This window comes from Etheostoma spectabile, chromosome 20, assembly GCF_008692095.1.
Source record: "Etheostoma spectabile isolate EspeVRDwgs_2016 chromosome 20, UIUC_Espe_1.0, whole genome shotgun sequence".
Lineage (NCBI taxonomy): Eukaryota > Metazoa > Chordata > Actinopteri > Perciformes > Percidae > Etheostoma > Etheostoma spectabile.
In genome coordinates, this window is record NC_045752.1 from 19,028,358 (window position 1) to 19,046,731 (window position 18,374).

Below are 18,374 nucleotides of genomic sequence, written 5' to 3' on the forward strand. Positions count from 1 at the left end.
TATACCTTTACACATGTTCTAATGAAACTGAGATGAAGTCCTGGATAATACTGTTGGAAAATAATGGCGACAGAAATTTCTTCACCACAGTTGGTCACCTGCGCCTTAAGAGCACAGGAATCTAGCCGCAGCACACCAGTGAGTAGATAGTGTCCATAATACTCACCTCGAAGGGTCAACCACTTTATAAATGACGCCTGAAGGTGACGTGGCGCTCGGTATTCCAGTCGACATGAAGTACAGCTCGCCTGGTGGAAAGAAAAACAAAACATTTCATCAAGAGGAAATTACACATGGAAACATATTTGCAAATTACTGTATTAACACATTCATGTATTACCAGCTTCATCCTCTGCAAAGGAGATGATGTACTGGTGGTAGTTGTTGATGAGTCCAGGGAAGGCACAGGTCAGGCCCATCCCCATACAGATCTCATTGTAATTCCAGTTCCCTGTGCTTCTGTCCTCCCGCAGACTCATCAAACGTCTGGAAAAGATCAAATCTACAATCTGTAATGTGCCGTGCACTATTACTTTATGATGGAGCTTTTAATTCCGCTTTTGTTTATGTATTCCTAAATTTCCCAAGGGGCTTTTAAACAGCCTTAGAGAACATGCATGAACTTGTTAAATAGCAGTGTCAAGTCAAGTTAAGTAAATTTTATTTTTATAGCCCCATATTAATACTAATCACATTTTCTTCAGGGGGTTTTAAAATCTGTTCAGCATACAACACCCTCTGTACTTTGACTCTCAATTAAGATAAAAAAATTCCCCCAAAAGATCTTTAATGGAGGAAACATGGAAGAAAGAAATTGCACACGAGGCAAAATACTTTGAGTATTTTGACCTCCACCACTGAGAGAAAAAGAAATAACAGAGTAGAAGAGAATGGTGACCTTTTGATGGATTTATCAAATATATATATGTTTTTATTATTAAAATTCTGTCAGTTTTATGCTTCATCTTATGTCATGCATTCTATGTTTTGGTGTTATTTTGCAAAGAAAATAGGCCTTTTAACATATTAACCCTTACCCACTCATGAAGTCTCCAAATATGTACATGCCGTTCATGTTGGGGTATTCACAGCCTCGGTAAACATAGCCGCCAGTCACTGACTTGCCCATCTTGTGAGGGTACGCATAAATAGGGAGGACATCATCTGTAAAAAAAGAAAGAAAAAAAACACATAATTACTGTTAGCCATTTCTTTACAATGAAGCCACTTCTTTACCTACTAAAACATGCTTTTATGAGTAAAAATAGATTGAAAAATTGAATATGAGTGTTCAAGATTGCAAGTATTTTTTGCAAATATATTTTGAAACTAGTATAGCAATCAGTGGCAATGGTATATACTAGAGAGAACAATGCTCTTCTAACTAACAAGGCACATTAGAACTGACTTGTGATGCATTCAAATATGTATGGTAAAAGAAGTGAGCGATGTTGTATGTTATGCTCATTGATTAACTTAACTGTCTACTGTGTGTGCACAACATCATTGGAGACTACAATTGTCTGGAGTCGAAGGCAGAGCTGAGCAGAGCACGCCTACCTAGCGAGCTGTTGGCACACAGCTTCTTATCGTAGCAGGAGAAGCCTTCTTTGGCTCTCCAGCCGTAGTTTCGACCTTTCTCGATGATGTCGACCTCTTCAAACTTGTTCTGGCCCACATCCCCGCAGAAGATACGTCCTTTACCCTCTTTGGTCCAAGGGTCGCCCCGGTCCACAGAACACCTCCACATATTGCGGACACCGTAGGCATATACCTCCGGTCGTGCCCCCTGCTCGTGTTTGAAGGGGTTATCTGGAGGTATTCTGTACAACGGGCCTCTCTCATTGTCATTCACATCAATACGAAGCACTTTACCCAACAGAGCAGACCTAAAGTAGGACAAAGTCATGTTTTATCTCAAATGTACAGACATATGCAATTCCTCATTTATAAATGCCAACTAACTTTATATATTATGACTAAAACATGGATCTACCAGTAGCTCTATATATGGTTCTTTGCTACATTTTTTAAAATTGGGTACATCCGATGTACCCAATTATTTGTATTGTACCCAATGTATTGTACATTGTATTGTACATTGGGTACAATACGTACATACATACATTCATTCATTCAAACACAGTACGCATACAGACATACATACATACACACTTGGACTTAAATTCACACCTGGTCACTTTATCAATTTATCACTTCAATACTGGACTCAACACTGACACTTTAATAATAATTCATGGTCTTTTCTTTGTTTATTTGACGAATGTTCTTATTGTTGTTATTATTATTATTGTTATTTTGTTGTCTTTATACTGTCTTTTTATCTATTTTTTATTTCTTCTTTTTTCTTGCTAAAACTGCTGCTGGAATTTTCAATTTCCTCGCGGGAGTCATCCCAAAAGGAATAATAAAGAGAAGTCTAAGTCTACATTCTTTTTTACTTCAGATCATTTGAGGGTGTCAAGTTTTAGGAACCTTGGTGGACGTCTTACTTGTTCTGGGCATTCCCATATTTCCCGAATGGATCTCCTGCCATTCCACCATCCCCTGTGAAAATGTACAAGTAGCCATCATCTGCAAAAAGAATTTGCCCTCCGTTGTGGTTGGATGCTGGTTCATCGATCTCCAGAATAACTCTGGAAGGAAAGCGGACATGACAAATAAGACAAGAAAAAGAACAGGTTTAGGTTTTTTTCTGCTTTGTAACCTGGATCAGTCCATACTTACCGCTCAGAGGCATGATCCACCACATTCATGTCATTGGCTGACACATGGAACTCACTGATCCTGATCCTCTCATCAAAACCCACCTCCACTGAGTAATACACATACAGTTTCCCATTGTACTTGTACTTGGGGTGAAAGGTGAGTCCCAAAAAGCCTCTCTCATCACCTTCCCATGACGACGTCAACACCGCCTTGGTAATGTTCAAAAAGGGTCTCTCCAGTTTGGACCGGTCAGGAAGATACGTCCAAACCAAGCCCACCTGTTCTGCCACAAAGAACCGATGTGTTCCATCGTTGGCGTGCACCATGGCCAGCGGGTTCCGCAGCCCATTCGCAACTTCTTCCAGGCACAGCTGCAGACAGCCGTCCGAGTCCGACTGAACCCTGCCCAGATTCTTTGTGAGCTTCTCGTTGCTGAGAAGGTGTGGGTAGCAGTAGTCAACGTCGTCTAGTTCCAGGTACTGGCAGACACGGGTCTGGTCTAGTTTGACTTTGGCTATGTGTGGGTCGTCGGACAGGTAAGGGATGGTGGAGCTGCACTTCATCCAAAACTTGGAGCAGTAGTCAGGACAGAGGCCGGGGATGGTCCTGATCGGGGTGCTCGGGACCTCGGCATCAAAGAGGTGGGCTGCATATGGAGAACATTCCTGGGCAGATGAAGAAGAGACCAGAGACAATAAAGAGGAAGACGTGATGACTATCATGTAGAGCCCGACTGATATATCAGCGGGCTGATTTTATCGGCCGATATTATCCAATATCTATCAGTATCAGCATTAACAATGGCCGAAAAAAATATATATAATTAAATAATAATTAATACAATTTATAACTACAAATAAATGATTCCGATAAATCAATATTTAAAAAAGAAAAATGGACTGTCAACTATGTTACAAGCGTTGGCGTTGCATAGTTTGTCCACCAGAGGACGCTCTACAACGTCCCTGTTGGCAAAACTGATTTTGTTTTTTGTTAATGTGTTTTTTTTTCAAAGGACTTTAAGTTTCATATCTTAAGTTTGTATTTTTATACATTTCATTCATCAGAACTTTTATTTATTTTGATGTTCCTCTGTTCTGTTATCACAATAAAACAAAATTATCATCATATTATTTTAGTGGGAACTCATAAATAACTACAAAAAACTAATGTTAGGCAAATCTGTTGGCTTTGTAACGCGTTTCTGGATTTTTAAAGAAAATACATATTGGCCGATTTATGGGGATATTGGATTTTTAAATAACCAAATATTAATATTGGTCAGGCTCCAGTATGATAAGTGGTATATAGAGATGTCCTTTTAACCAGCATTAACTGGCCTTTGGGCTACTTTAAGGTAGTGTATTTACCAGTGCACACACACAATATAGAAACACTAACATATTATAACCGTGTCAGTTAATATTGTGAACGTTGCTCATTTACATGTTCAGCAAATACAGAGTTTCTGTCCACCTGATAGGTCTTTGTAATTTATCGTATTTTGATCACTATTTTGGCTCCTAAAGATCACATGATCAATGATGAAAACAATGTTTTTTTCATGCAACTGACGCTATAATAGTTATAATAAATAAAAAGGATTTAATACATTCTGATGATCTCTTGTGTGTATAGAATTGTTATAACCTACTGTTGTACCCGGTCAAAGCCAATTATATACTTTTTTTATATACCTGTTTTCATTTTTGTACTGACATATATAATGTTATAATATAATAATGTTACAAGATTGTCATTACATGTACAAAACTATCAAAATGGTCCAGATAAGTACAGCAGGTCCTGTACCCTTTACAAGCCAACGTACCCCTAGAGGTACAATGATGTACTTTATTTTCTGAGAGTGTGTTATGAGATCAGATCATGCACAGTGAATATGTAATAGACAATTATTAGATACTTGTAGCTTGAGTTGCCCAATCACCATTACAGAAGCCTCAAAGCTTTTAACCCTTCTCTCTCTTCACATGTCTCATCTACAGTATATGACTGGTAGGAGGTGTCAGCAAAATCAGGCTGTCATTTACCTTCAGTCAGCTTGGCAGTGAACTTAATAAAAAGAGGAAGCATTAATATTTTATACATTTACTTTAACCCTTGTATTGTCTTCCCATGGTCCAGAATTGACCTGGTTTGGTTTGCCTGTTAATAAAACCTAAAGCAGCCTGTAAAGTCTCCCCCAGGTCTGTCTTCCAGCCTCTTAGCCATCTTGATTCCAACGTATTATCACGCGTTTTACACTTCTTTGGAATTTATATCACTGGACCCCTTTTGCATGAAATTATGCCTATTTAATATTTTATATTTTGACTAATAGTTAAGCTCAAAGGAACATGTTTATGTATTATCACAGATTTGGACACGGCTAGACTATGAAAGTGATTTTTATTTTAGTGTGTTATTTGGGGTAGATTTGGTTGAAAGAAACCCATATTTATGATGTAAAAACTTGGAAAAATGCCCGAGGACAACATGAGGGTTAAAATCATATCATCCTGTTCAACCAGGGTTAGGGTTATGTGTTTTCACACGCGACAGATCGCATTCTACTGCTATCTGTGAGTCGGTGTTTTTGCTGTTAGGTCTGGCGCATGATGGAGACGGACGATGCCAAGCGACCTTTGTCCATGCATGCCTACCTGGCAGAGCAGCTCCAGGACGAAACCAGCACAGTTGGCATATCCATAATAATCGAAGTTATCCATAATCTGGTAATACTTTCTCATCAGGTCCTGGTCTTTCTGATAATCACAGCAGCCGAACTCCTTGTACATTACGCAGAACTCTATCTCCCTCTGCGGTCGGAAGGGCGGCTTGAAGTCCAAACACTGCGGGTGTAGCGTTACAGGTGCGACACACAACGCCAAAACATACGAAATGCCAATCGGCCAGACCCAGAACCGAGCCGGGACTTTGCCATAACACCGCTGCATGGTGGCGTGCGTTGGAGATCATCGAAGAGAAAGTTGTACCAGAAGCGACTTCCTGTGTGCACTTTGACTCGGAGTCCGATCATTCGGGTTGTGTTGCCCTCTGACGTGGTCAACCCGACCGGGGCTGTCTGTCGTCAGGCGGCTGTCCCGGGACATCACATCTGCTGTCCTGCACACAGAATGGGAGCCTGATGACCAGCTAGAACACAGGGAGAGTCAGTGTGCTGTCTGAGTAAAATAGGCCTACTCATGATTACCTCGATAATAAGAACAACTGTAACCTCAGCAGGCCTGTCATATAACATGTTGTCGTTTTCATTGTCCTGTCAAAGATTCTCTACAACGTCCAGTCTTCTGAAGTTCAATTAGAGCACGCAGTGCATTATGGGACTTAGGGTTCTCCCGTTATTGTAGTTTTTATCTTAAACTGTTCTCTTTGGCAATTATTAAACTATTCATGCATGTCAACTCCTGCTGCCCAGTAGAGGGCGACCTTACCAATGCTTAACCCTTGTGTTGTCTTGCCTTTCCAGGTAAAAATGTAATTTGTTGCGGTGCTTTTCCGATGTTTTTGTCATTTTTTCTGATTTATTTGTCACTTTTTCCAAGGTTTTGGTGCTTTTTTAAAAACCTGAGCTGGTTTAATAATAGGTTTTACTCTTATTCTTGGAATTCATGTTCAACAAACCTCATATCAAATTATACAAATGTGTTTAGTTAAAAAGGCAGAAATTATGAATTATTTTGACTAATAGTTAAGATCCGAGGATGTTGAGTGGATCATAGATGGGTAGATGTCAAAGTTTAGTCCGGATACTGTTTAGAAACCATTAAAAAAAAAAAAGAATTCAAATGCTATAAGATTAAATAAAACACCCAAATAATTCAGTGAAAGTAATCATTAATATCACCTTAAGACTGTTGTATGGAATCATCCATGTTATTTTAGGGCAATTTGGTTGAAAGAAATCCATATTTCAGATATAAAACACTCTGAAACGGGTCAAATTTGACCCGAGGACAACACAGGGGTTAAGTATTTGACTCCTGGATAATAACAGTCACCATAGGGAAAATGATAAAGATATTACTATCATGGTTCAACACTATCCCCACCAAATACAAATAAACTATACTCTTATAATCCCAGTATCTGAGCATATGACATTAATTTGTTTCATTGAGAGTCTTCTGAATTTCATGAGAGCATGCAGTGCATTATGGTCCTATGGTTTCTTTTTGTAGTTACCTTATGCAACAAATTGTTATTGAATATGCCTGCTGCCCAGCTGAGTGGGACCCAGGGGAGAGTCTAGGATCAGACCTGTAGGGGGGCTCAACCCCTAATGAGAATGTATAGAGAATAGAATGATACAGTGCCATGAATAAATGTGAATAAATGAAAAATTTTTAATTTCATTATCCGATAATCTCTGAGGTAGCTATTATTTTGTATACATTTCTTTTAATGACAGATTTTCGGACCTGGACACCACCGGTGTCTAGACCCCATCAGGGAGGATTGTCTTGGCTTCTTTACCCCTTTTAAAAATGATTCTATAACGATTCTATGAGACTTTACATTTTATCATGCTTATGTACAATAAACCTTCACATATCTGCAAACAAGTCTCTCTTGATTGAAATTGCAGTTGGAAAGCCATGGAGCTTTTGTGGCCCATAATCCTTTGTGCAGGTCCCAATCGTGGGTGTAAGGGGGGACAACCCTGGGCTTGTTCTGAAGTTTTTGTTGCTTTTCATTTTTTTGTCGCCTTTATTCAACGTTTGTTCTGAAATTTATTTTAATTAGTGTTGCCTTTTCATTTTGTTTTTAATGTTCACGTCGCCTTTTTGTCGTCTTTGGAGGGTTTTTTTCTTCCAAAGTTTTTGTCAATTTTTTTCGACAATTGTCTCCTATTGACAAGTTTTTCTTGTTGTTTTTTTGAAATACAAGAAATGTCCTAGGACTTCCCAAGATGGTTGGACATCTCAACCCCCCCCCCCCCCCCCCCCCCCCCCCCTCTTCATTTACTGCAGTCAGGAGGCATTTAATTAAATCCAGTGACAGATGAGATGTCGAATCATAACTAGAGAGGATTTTGAACTGAGCAATGTTGGTTGTGAAAAAGCAAACTTTTCAGAAGGGAACGGATCAAAGTAGGCCTAGGTTTCTTTGTAAGGGCAGCAGCAGTAACTGCACATGACAACTAAAAGTAAAAAAGACAATGTGATTTGGAGTGTTTGAGGAGTCCCTGCAGGTCTCTTTTGCTGCCTATAGAGGACACTGTGGTTTTCACTGTAGATGTCTCCTCCCATGCCGATCCGGCTCCAGTCTTCAGACAGACCTCATCGCGTCTCCCGGATCAACTTCCACCACTAATGTCACAGAAAGTGGCACAAACGGGTATGTGCGCTAGAATCCGCTGCGGGTGAGTTGAAGGCAGCGCAGGCTGATTAGGGCCAGCGGATCTGCCTCTATGTATCCCGGAGTGTAGTCTATAATCGGTCATGGATCTGGTTTTCATAATAACTTAGAAGAATCTCTAGGACAACATAAGAGGACATATGGACGGGGCGGATGCGAGCCAGCTGTCCGACAAGGACCTGCTGATGCTGGGGAAGGAGGATCTGATTCGGAGGCTAAGGCGGCTGGAGAGCCGCAACATGGACTTGATGCTGGAGCACGGGAACATGATGAAGGACGTGAACCGGAGCCTGCAGGTCCACCTCCGCGAGATCCGGAGCCTGAAGGAGGTCAACCGGAGACTGCAGGACGATAACCAAGAGCTCCGGGAGCTGTGCTGCTTCCTGGACGATGATCGCCAGAAGGGGAGGAAGGTGTCCCGGGAGTGGCAGCGGTTCGGCCGCTACACGGCCAGCGTCCTGGGGAAAGACGTGGCTCTGTACCAGCAGAGGCTGACCGAGCTGGAGAGCAGTCAGGAGGCGCTGCGGACGGAGAACATGGAGCTGAAGGAGATGGTCCTCATGCTGGATGAGGACAGAAGCGGAGCCGGGTCCCGGAGCTCCATCGACAGCCAGTCCAGCCTGAGCAACCTGAACTGCCCTGCGCCGGCTCGGGACGTCGGGGATGGGAGCAGCACATCCAGCACTGGGAGTCCCGACCACCTCAACCACAAAGCACCTGAGGGAAAGATGGCATCTCTGAGGAGGTCTGTGGACGTCCAGGGGGGAGATGGGCTCGGTGGTAAGTGATGCTCAGGGTTAGTGTTGCTGATGCAGCTCAATGGGGGAACTGGAACACATCATTCATTTGTAAGTGATAGCCTTCAGCAGACAGTTCAGCTGACAATACGGGGGAAAGGTTGTTGAGGTGGAAGTTTCAGATTAGTTATTCTCAACTTTTAACCCTCCTTTGGTCCTTGGGTCAAATTTGACCCCTTTACCAAATGTCTATATCTGAACTATGGGTTTCTCTTTAACCAAATGACCACAAAACCTGGACTGGATTCCATACAACGCTCTTTGGAAATACAATTGATCACTTTCATCCCTGACTAAACTCATCTGCACGTTCCTCTGATATAATAACTCTAATCTATGACTATAATTAATCATTTCTGTTTGTTTTTTTAATTTAAATATTAAGTATATTTTATATAAATGAGGGTTATTTAGCATGAATTCCAAAAAGTAGTGTAAAACCTTTTGTCAGTTTTTGACCCAGGAGGACACAAGGGTTAAAACAGCTTTAGCCTTCTTTTGGCTTTGAATATAGGCTTGAAGGCTGCAACACACCACACACACACACACACACACACACACACACACACACACACACACACACACACACACACACACACACACACACACACACACACACCAATAAAAAAAACGATAAAGACACAAATACAATGTTTCTGATCTTGCTGTACAGATATGAAAGGGTTTTTCACTGAGGTGTCTTGTTGTTTGCTCCCACTCAGACTGAGTGACACTGTCTGGCCCGGCTCGGCCTGGTACAGACGGCCAGGGCCCTAATTATTCAGCTCATTGCGGATGCAGTCAGGTGTAATGAGGATTTAGCACCTCGGTAGCAGCAGAAGGACATAACTGTGAGCTGCGTCAGCGAGTCATCTAGTTCAGAGCCCAGCTGGAGGCTGACAGCTGAGGTCCCGGTGAGCTGCATGCTAAGGCTCGTCTCTGGCACATTCCTGCAGATCTCACTTCATATTTTTATTATTTTTATTTCAACTGCCATTAGATGGATTTTCATGGATGTACCCCTCAGGATGAATTGTAAGTGGTCTTCAATGTTTTTAAGGCCGATGGACCCCTATCAATGTTTTTTGTTTTCAAATGCTATAAAATTTAATAAAACACCCCAAAATTAATGAAAGTAGAGAATTGTACTTGCCAAAAAGCATTGTGTGGAATAAATCATGTTATTTTGGGTAGTTTAAAAGAACGTTAATAAAGGACAACGGGTCCATTTGACCCGAGGAGAACATGAGGGCCAACTGATGGTTACCATGGAGGTTACCTTACTTCAGAATCAGAATCAGAATCAGCTTTATTCACCAGGTATGAGGACACATACGAGGAATTTGTCTTTGGAGCATTGTTACTCACACTGTGCTTACACATACATATCAACCAAAACAGAAATATACACAGTAATATATACACAATATATACATACTCTAAACAGAAACAACTTATAGCCAGTTAGCAAATCATCAATGTTGTTGAGTTTGTTGCAGTTTTAATTTTTTTTATTTTTTTACGAATACGCCAATTGATCTTTTCCAATAATATGTTGGATTTGTGTTAATGTATATGTTTAGGTTAATTTGATGCGGGTAATTACTTTCAAAAAGTTAAAAAAAATATTTAGCAGCCTCCCTATAATGACTCTGAGAACCCCCTAGAGAACGTGGACCCCCTGCTGAAGATCTCTGATCTTAGTTTGAGAAATAGGAACAAGTTGTAACTTTTTTTTGTCATTTAACAAATGATGCCAAACTTCTCAATGCATTAAACACAGTCCAAAGTTAGAACAGACTCTGGCCTTTATGAGCAGAAATGAGTGCACCCTGTTTGAGGTCACTTTGACCACTTAGTGCTATAAATCACTCTAACCCTAAAGTCATCAATCCTAATGAGAAAGTCAAAAGGGCAAAGTCGTAAAACTGAAAGCCTTTTAAATCTGTCACGGTGTCTTACCTGAGCATTACAGAGATTGCTCCAACAGCTGGGGCTCTGTTTGATGTGTGTATGCGGTGTGTACGGCTCTCCCGTACTGCACTCTCTAAAATCTGGTAACTAGTACTCAGTGGTGGAATGTAACTAAGTACATTTACTCAAGAAACGTACTTAACCCTTGTGTTGTCATCAACCATGAAAAAAGGTTATCGCTTTTTCTGACATTTTTGTCACTTTTTCAGTGTTGTGGTTGCTTTTTTTGATGTTTTTTTCCAAAGTTATTTGATGTTTCTAATTGACATTTTCAGCTCATTTTGAAGGACAATTTTTTGTGATGAAAAAACTGGGTCAAATTTGACCCGAGGACAACATGAGGTGCAAATAATTTGAGGTACTCTTTTCATGCCATACTTTACAGTTTAAGATTAAGTTCAGTACCAGTCAAAGGTTTGGCATGAGTTCCACCAATCAGACGCATCACTGTGGGATTGTTCAGGATTGTGGGTAATGAAGTACTTAACCAAGACATCACGAATAAAAGACATTTGCCTCAAAACAAGGTTGGTGCCCCATGAACTTTTGGCATCTATATGGGCGTATACAATTGCTTAGTCATGTGGTAGATGGTTTTAAGTCTACCTAGGGTCTAGGTTACGATTTAATGGCTTGTACTCCAATTGTCAATGGAGAAATTGCATTGTATTTTTACTTCTGGAACCTGCCGAGGGATGAGTTCCTGAGGGATGACTTCCCTAATGAACATTCATGAGTCTTCCCCTACCATCCTGCAAAAAAAACATTTTGCAACCCAGCCAGATTACAACAGTCGTTCAGCACCCTTCCCACCTACTGATGGCTGACCCTCAGCCTCGGTGAACCTTAACATTTAAAACATGAATCTCACAGACCAGTCTGCAATCATTGAGGAAGATCAGAGTCCCTGTTTTGAATGCGTGTGGTAGAAATCAAGGAGGAATCCCACATTCCTCGGCTTTTAAAATGTAACCGTCCATTTCAGTAGAAAACAGTTGAGATGCTACTTCATAAATGTCCCTAACATTGTTGCCACTGCATTATGGGAAAAAAATGTTAGAAGTGTTTACTGTACAAATAGATTGGAAACCTCTGAGTTTTTCCCCTTCTGAATATTACCCTCCACACCTATGATTGAAAGTAACTTGCTTTCATATTTGTATTCTGATAACTGCACATAAAAAGCTCAAATTTCTCAAATTTCCCATTTACTCCCCCACACATTTTAATAAGTTGAAGCCCATGAGTGAAAAAATCTGGACACCAGTGTGTTCCCAGTGACGGGTTGTACTCTGATGCCTGCAGATTTCAAGCAGATCAGGTCAATCTGCAAACAGTACCTTGAAGAATCTTGCAGGACAGTAACATGAAGAGCACCGCAGTGTTTTCAAGGACCCCCCCCCTACCAGCCTGGCAATCGTCCATGTCGTTGTTTATTTAGTCAAGCATTTTTGGTGGGGGGTAAGTAACCTACTCTGGAACAACCTGGAAGCAGACAGTGTCAACATCGGCGTCTCCATTCATTCCACCAAATTTGGAACCAACCAATGATTGAAAGTTGCTTTTAATTTAGTCCTTTTGCTAAAATTGTGCTAAACCCTTTAAAAAAGCATCAGTAGAATTAGTCATGACCTCTTAAAAACCTATGTGTAGTCAAGTTTTTTAAATGTTTTTTTCCCCTGGTAAATGTACACTTTTCTGAAGTTCCCTTTCTTTTCACGCTTCTCTAACTCTTTAAGGGTCCTGTAATTGGGGTTAGCTTACTGACAGCTTGTCAATGGTCCTCTGGGGGCTCGTAACTTCTGCTGTTGGGGGGTGGAGATGAGGTTCAAAAGTCATGTGGGAGGACTGGGAAAAGTGAAAAGGTGGCATCTTAATAACTCAAGTTACACACAACCAACTTAGCTAGTTTTTCCCATGAGCTATTCATTTATTGTATGTGCAAATGAAAACTGCTCCACGTTTTTTTATTCACTGTGATTAAATAGGTTTTGCCTTTAGCCAATCAAAGCCCTGGTCCCTACATATCTAATCTACCCAGAGAGGCTGTGTTAGGATAATGAGGGAGCATGAAAAGGTCTTTGTCTGTGTGTGTGTCGCTATGAAAAGGTTTAAACTAACCATTTGTACAATGTCTGCAGATGGAAAAACAAAGCAAATGAGAGTGTGTGTGTGTGTGTGTGTGTGTGTGTGTGTGTGTGTGTGTGCAATGGCCATTTATGTAAGCACAATTTTGGCAGACTGTCAATGACTATACATAACATCAAAGTAGATATTAAGGATTGTATACAATACCCAAATGTTGTCTGATGGAGACAAACCATTCTTCTGATTCCAACCCCCACCTGTATCTGTGTCAGCCTCTCTGTCACTTCACACACACACAACACCACACCACACACACACACACACACCACACACACACAACACACACACACACACACACACACACACACAGTAAGAGATTTTTGAATCTTGTCTAAACAATAAATTATCTTATTGTATCTATCGGGACTTTCCCAACCCTTTGGTGAAATCAAGTGGCTCTGCAGTTATACAGGTTTCCCCTGGCTATGGATGTGATACAATTTCTCTCTGCCTCCACCAAGGTTTTATGTGACAATGACAACAGTGTTGTGGTGCTATGGGTCTATTTGTGTATTTATCGATGAATGTATTGTATGCATTTAAGGGATTATTCTGATTCTGTGGGTGGGATAGCAACATGACTTCTAAAGAGCAGCATTTGGTTGTTTTCAACTAGTTGTTGGCCTCTTGATCATGAGTAATACAATCTCTTTTCTCACTTCAGAAAGCTGCAAAATGTTATGTGCAGGAGACAGAACAATAGGCTTCAATAACTTTTAAAACTAAAGCCATGTGATTGGACTCATCCCAGACAGGGCAAGGGTGTGTGTGTGAGAGAGAGTGGGGGTGCCCTGGCCATCTGTCCAGCAGTATTGTATGCCGAACAATGGGGCACAGGGTCTTTAAAGACTCACTGTCCAGCGTGGGAGCCTCACATCAAACCCCCCCAAATATCTCTCTTCTCTCTATCTCTCTCTCTTCTCTCTCTCTCTCTCTCTCTCTCTCTCTCTCTCTCTCCTCTCTGCTCTCTCTTCTCTCTCCTCTCTCTCTCTCTCTCTCTTCTTCTCGCTTCCAGTCAAGTACCACATCAGTAGGTTTTGTGTGCTGAACAGCAACAAAATGATGAGAGGGCTCTGGCTCAGAGACAAGTCAGGGTTAAAGGGGATCTGCCTGAATTTTCCCCGGGATTTTATGGGGGCCATATCTCATCACGGATGATTATCAGCTATAGTCTGGAATCACTTTTTATTTCATCACAGCCAAAGATGATATCATTTACATTTGTCACTTTTTAAATAAGTACCCAGATGAAAAAATAGAGGAAATTAAATTGTTGTAAAATTAATGATGTCAGACCATTTTTGGAGTTAGTGTTGCAACGCTGTTCTCCTGGAGGCTGCCCTGACCAACTCCAGCAGGAAATTGGCTGACATGGAAGTGTTGTCAGCTGATCTATTTTTCCTGGGCCCTCCATAATATAAAAGTTGGCCCGTGTGAAAATATGTTGTTTTTTGAAAATGAAACAATGTAAACCTTTTCAGGTAAAACCTCAAAATACAATTATGAACCTGAAAATGAGCATGATATGGGCGCTTTGAACAAACTTGCATGTGTACAACTCATGTTACTGTAGCATTCCACCAGAGGGCACACCAAAGAACTCAGACTGTATAGAACTTCCCAAGTAGTAGATTGTACAATGTTTCATTTTCATACAATAATAAGCAATTGGTGTTAACTATCCTTTACAGTTCTGTTTGTCTAATTTGTGAATGGTCATTGGAATTCCATCATGGGCCCTGGTAAAAATCATGGACAAGAACTATGTGGTCAAAGTTTAGGGGAAACCTTCCCTCTAGTCAAACTGATCTCTGTTCTGTTGTGTTCTCATAACCCTCAGCTAATACCTGTTTAGCCCCCTGCTAGGACTTTATTGAACCACATTTTTCACCATCCCCACACAGACAACTTCTGAGACTCGCTAGAGGAAATGTCTGTAGAACTGGGTATGAATGTCTGAACAGACAAACCTTATGGCACATAGGCCAACCTAAGGCAATGATTCCTAAGAAGACATCAATTAAAACCAGCTCTAGAGCAGAAGCATCAGTTGGTGCTCTACTACAACCAGGTGACGTTGACAGGGAATCAATCCAGAATCAACTGGAAATGAGCTAAGACAGTGTGACAAAGAATGTGACTGATTTCTGTTTTTGAGATCATGTTCATGCCCTGAAATCTCTCACCTGGTTAAACAGCAAGCTCCTACAAATAATGAAATGCTTCAGTGTTGTACATACAGTACAAAGCTCATCTCAGGTGACTGGCCTGCGGGTCTGTTAGGTGTAGACTGACGGAGTTTTACAGAAATGTTGTACCCTGAGCTCACGCTTTGCATAGATACACTGACTGCTATTGACACGGTTTTTAACTTGACCCGGCCTTCTCTCCCTCTGCTTTTCATGGGACATATTGTCATGGATTTACAGTGAAATGCAAACAGAAGACTAACCTGTCAGGTTAGTTTGTGTCTGGGTACATTGCCTGCTACTCTTTTTGGCCTTATATGACATCTCTAGCTCTTGAGATGGCAATGTTTGTTCCAGACTCAAATATCAAATGCTATTGATAGTTTACCATGACAGTTTGTACAGACATTCATAATCCTGATAAAATAATCATACTGACTTTGGTGACCTCTTGACCTTTCTTATCACACCACCAGCTGGTTCATAGTATTAGCTTACAGTAAAATACTTCAAAAGAAATGGACAATTTCAAAAGAGAAAAGTGAAGTCTATTAAAAGCACTTTTGCGGTGATAGCTGAGTGTTACTGCACTGCCTCCAACTGAGCTTGAAGACGTAGATGTGACGTGAGCAACCTGTCTGAAAGTTGTAAGTCTTCTGGTAGCTGTGCAAGAGAAATCTCAATCATTCCCAATCTTGCAGCTTGAGATGGAGATCATAGGTATATGTTAGGAGATAAGATAGGCACAGGCTAAATATTGCTAACATTAGTAATTAAACTAAAACAAATAATGTAAGTCGAAACTTCCTGCAAGCTTCTCGTGTACTGTATGGTAACAGTGTACTATGTGACAGAAAGTCACGTGGTTATTACACAATCGTTAGCCTATTTTTACAAAAACGCCTGGTACGGAGCCATAACGTGAGATACAAGGTAATGGAGCCTTTAATACATTGCTATGTTTCTTTAGAAATAAACAGGAAAATGGAGTCTTTAAACACTTCAGATGCTAAGTTACTCACTGTCAAAGTGGAGCCAAAATGAATGGCAGTCAATGGATTACTAACGGCGGGTGATGGCTTGTTAGCAACATACTGGGTCCATAGGAGGTAAGCTTGGTGGAGACTGGCTTACCCCCTGGTTCTAGGACCAGTTTAAAAAACATGCTTTTATTTTCACAATCAAATGTCTGGTGCATTTAAGACCAGAGAGGCACCTATCTTATCTGCTGGATCGGTATCACATTCTTTCAGCTGAAGAAAAATCAAAGTTAGTAACAGTGAGCAGACTCCTGGTCAGGAAGAGGTTAAACACTGGACTGTACCAAAGGGTTTTTGGCTTGAGTCCCAGGACCAGCTGGGAAAATATGTGTCAGGGAAGCGAAGTTCAGCTGCATACCCCCCTCTCATAATTCTCCCATCCCTCAACAACTTTCAAGGTGTTCGTACCAATACAAGACTGTGGTTGTAGTGAGCTGGTAATGTGGATGTGTAGCAGGTTGTTGCTGAAAAATAATCATTCTTTATCCGTGTTAACCAACTCTAAAAGAGTAAATGATGCCTTAAAGTGCCCATATTATGCTAATGTTCAGGAACATAATTGAATTTTGAGGTTGTACCAGAATAGGTATATAAACCTATTCTGGTTTACATACATGGTTTCATTTTCAAAAAACACCATATTTTTGTTGTACTGCACATTGCTGCAGATCCTGTTTTCACCCTGTGTGTTTAGGTCTCTGTTTAAGCTCCAGAGTGAGACATCTCACTTCTATGCTATCTTTGTTGGGAATCGCCCATGCTCTGTAGCACGGTAAGACCCCATCAGCTAGATAACTCTTTCTCCAGCTTTGGTCAGTCCAAGGCAGCATTAGCTGGGAGACTTCTTCTAGACTAGGGACACTTGTGGAATACCTGCAGAACAGGGACAGGAAGTAGTTCTTTTGGAGATTATGGTGAACTAGTGTGTGTTGTAGCAGTGTTTTGCCATTGAGTACGAGCTAATATGCTAGCACTAGCATGCTACGGTTAGCTACCTCGTCTCGGCTAGTGATGTAGAAAGCCGTGCAGATGTTGAACAGCTCACCCTGAGACTGAAGGACGAGGACATTCAGAAACCTGTATCTCACTCAAAACAGCATGGATAGTTTTTTCCAAGTTTGTATGTGTGTGGAAGCACCAGAGACACCCCAATTAACACCCCAAACCCCAGAAAAAGTGTTTTTTTTCATAGTATGGGCACTTTAAAAAGCCATAAGCCATTCGTTTGAAATCTTGCAGATGGAAAGACAGACAGGAAGAGTCATAGGGGTGTACTGGATGTGTGCTGACTGACTGTAATTCAAGTATGTCCTTTGTCCTTTGCTTTTATTTAGTCAGCATTGTCCCCTCCTGTGTATGTGTGTATGAGATTCGCCCTGAGGTCAGCACTGTCTGTACCAGTGACTTTGACTGCATCACCCTGCCCATTACCGTATGGCTGATTAAACTGAACTTGTCCTTGTGGAACAGACTCACTCAGACATTACTGTACCAGACGGTGCAAAAGGGAAAATTAGCAACAACTGAGCTGTTGACTGAAAAAAAAATATTGAAGTGAACCGAGTGACTTGGTACCATTTGGGTTGTTTTTGTTTACAATTTGTGAGATTAGGGTTGTTGCCATTCTGGGGGTATTTCGGGACAGGAAACAAATAAATGTCTGAGAATTTCTCCAATGCGAGTGTGACATATATTTTATGGTAAAATATACAAGAAACAGTTGGAGCTGTTGTTTTGCAAAGTTTTCTGCCTAAACTAATTCTTATAGTGAGTGTAAAGACAAGTACTTCCACTCGTGGTTATGGGTAACCTGGAGTACAAAGTCCCACGATCCTGATCCTGTGCCCGTGGTGGATGGATGAGATGGTATAGAGCGACCTTATTGGTCAACAAAGTTTGGGTTTCTACAAAATGGTCATTGCGCCCCGATAACGTGTGTGGGGCAGCGGCTTGTACACTGTCCCATACTAGCAGCCTAAAATCAGCTATTTCATCTGCTGTCATTTGTTTAACTGTTTTTAACTGCTCTTTAATGTTTTCTTGTATTGCACTTTAACCTTTACTGTTACTAATCTTTGTATGTAAAGCACTTTGAATTGCCCCGTTGCTGAAAT

At 41.0% G+C, this 18,374-nt stretch overlaps 2 protein-coding genes and 2 long non-coding RNA genes across 5 annotated transcripts in view; 2 read left to right on the forward strand and 2 right to left on the reverse strand.

Moving 5' to 3' along the window:
- Positions 1–5,832, reverse strand: part of hhipl1 (HHIP-like 1) — a 9,707-nt gene extending 3,875 nt beyond the window's left edge. Inside the window, exons 1-7 of the mRNA XM_032500128.1 lie at positions 5,394–5,832; positions 2,749–3,395; positions 2,514–2,657; positions 1,561–1,889; positions 1,038–1,164; positions 341–486; positions 167–248 (exon numbers count right to left, since the gene is read on the reverse strand). Of these exons, the coding sequence (XP_032356019.1) occupies positions 167–248; positions 341–486; positions 1,038–1,164; positions 1,561–1,889; positions 2,514–2,657; positions 2,749–3,395; positions 5,394–5,687 (1,769 nt within the window). The 5' untranslated portion in view covers positions 5,688–5,832. The remainder of the gene's footprint in view (positions 1–166; positions 249–340; positions 487–1,037; positions 1,165–1,560; positions 1,890–2,513; positions 2,658–2,748; positions 3,396–5,393) is intronic.
- The window catches only part of LOC116669978 (uncharacterized), an 18,221-nt gene extending 11,818 nt beyond the window's left edge, over positions 1–6,403 (reverse strand). Inside the window, exon 1 of the long non-coding RNA XR_004326925.1 lies at positions 6,393–6,403. This is a non-coding gene — a long non-coding RNA (uncharacterized LOC116669978). The remainder of the gene's footprint in view (positions 1–6,392) is intronic.
- The window catches only part of LOC116669976 (uncharacterized), a 17,215-nt gene extending 10,155 nt beyond the window's left edge, over positions 1–7,060 (forward strand). The window contains exons 2-3 of the long non-coding RNA XR_004326923.1: positions 2,478–2,480; positions 7,050–7,060. This is a non-coding gene — a long non-coding RNA (uncharacterized LOC116669976). The remainder of the gene's footprint in view (positions 1–2,477; positions 2,481–7,049) is intronic.
- An 862-nt stretch (positions 7,061–7,922) lies between these two features.
- Positions 7,923–18,374, forward strand: part of LOC116669965 (coiled-coil domain-containing protein 85C-A) — a 16,336-nt gene continuing 5,884 nt past the window's right edge. The window contains exon 1 of one of the 2 annotated variants that reach the window (XM_032500137.1): positions 7,923–8,892. In XM_032500137.1, the coding sequence (XP_032356028.1) occupies positions 8,253–8,892 (640 nt within the window). In that variant the 5' untranslated portion in view covers positions 7,923–8,252. The remainder of the gene's footprint in view (positions 8,893–18,374) is intronic. The other variant, XM_032500136.1, reaches the window with a different exon arrangement.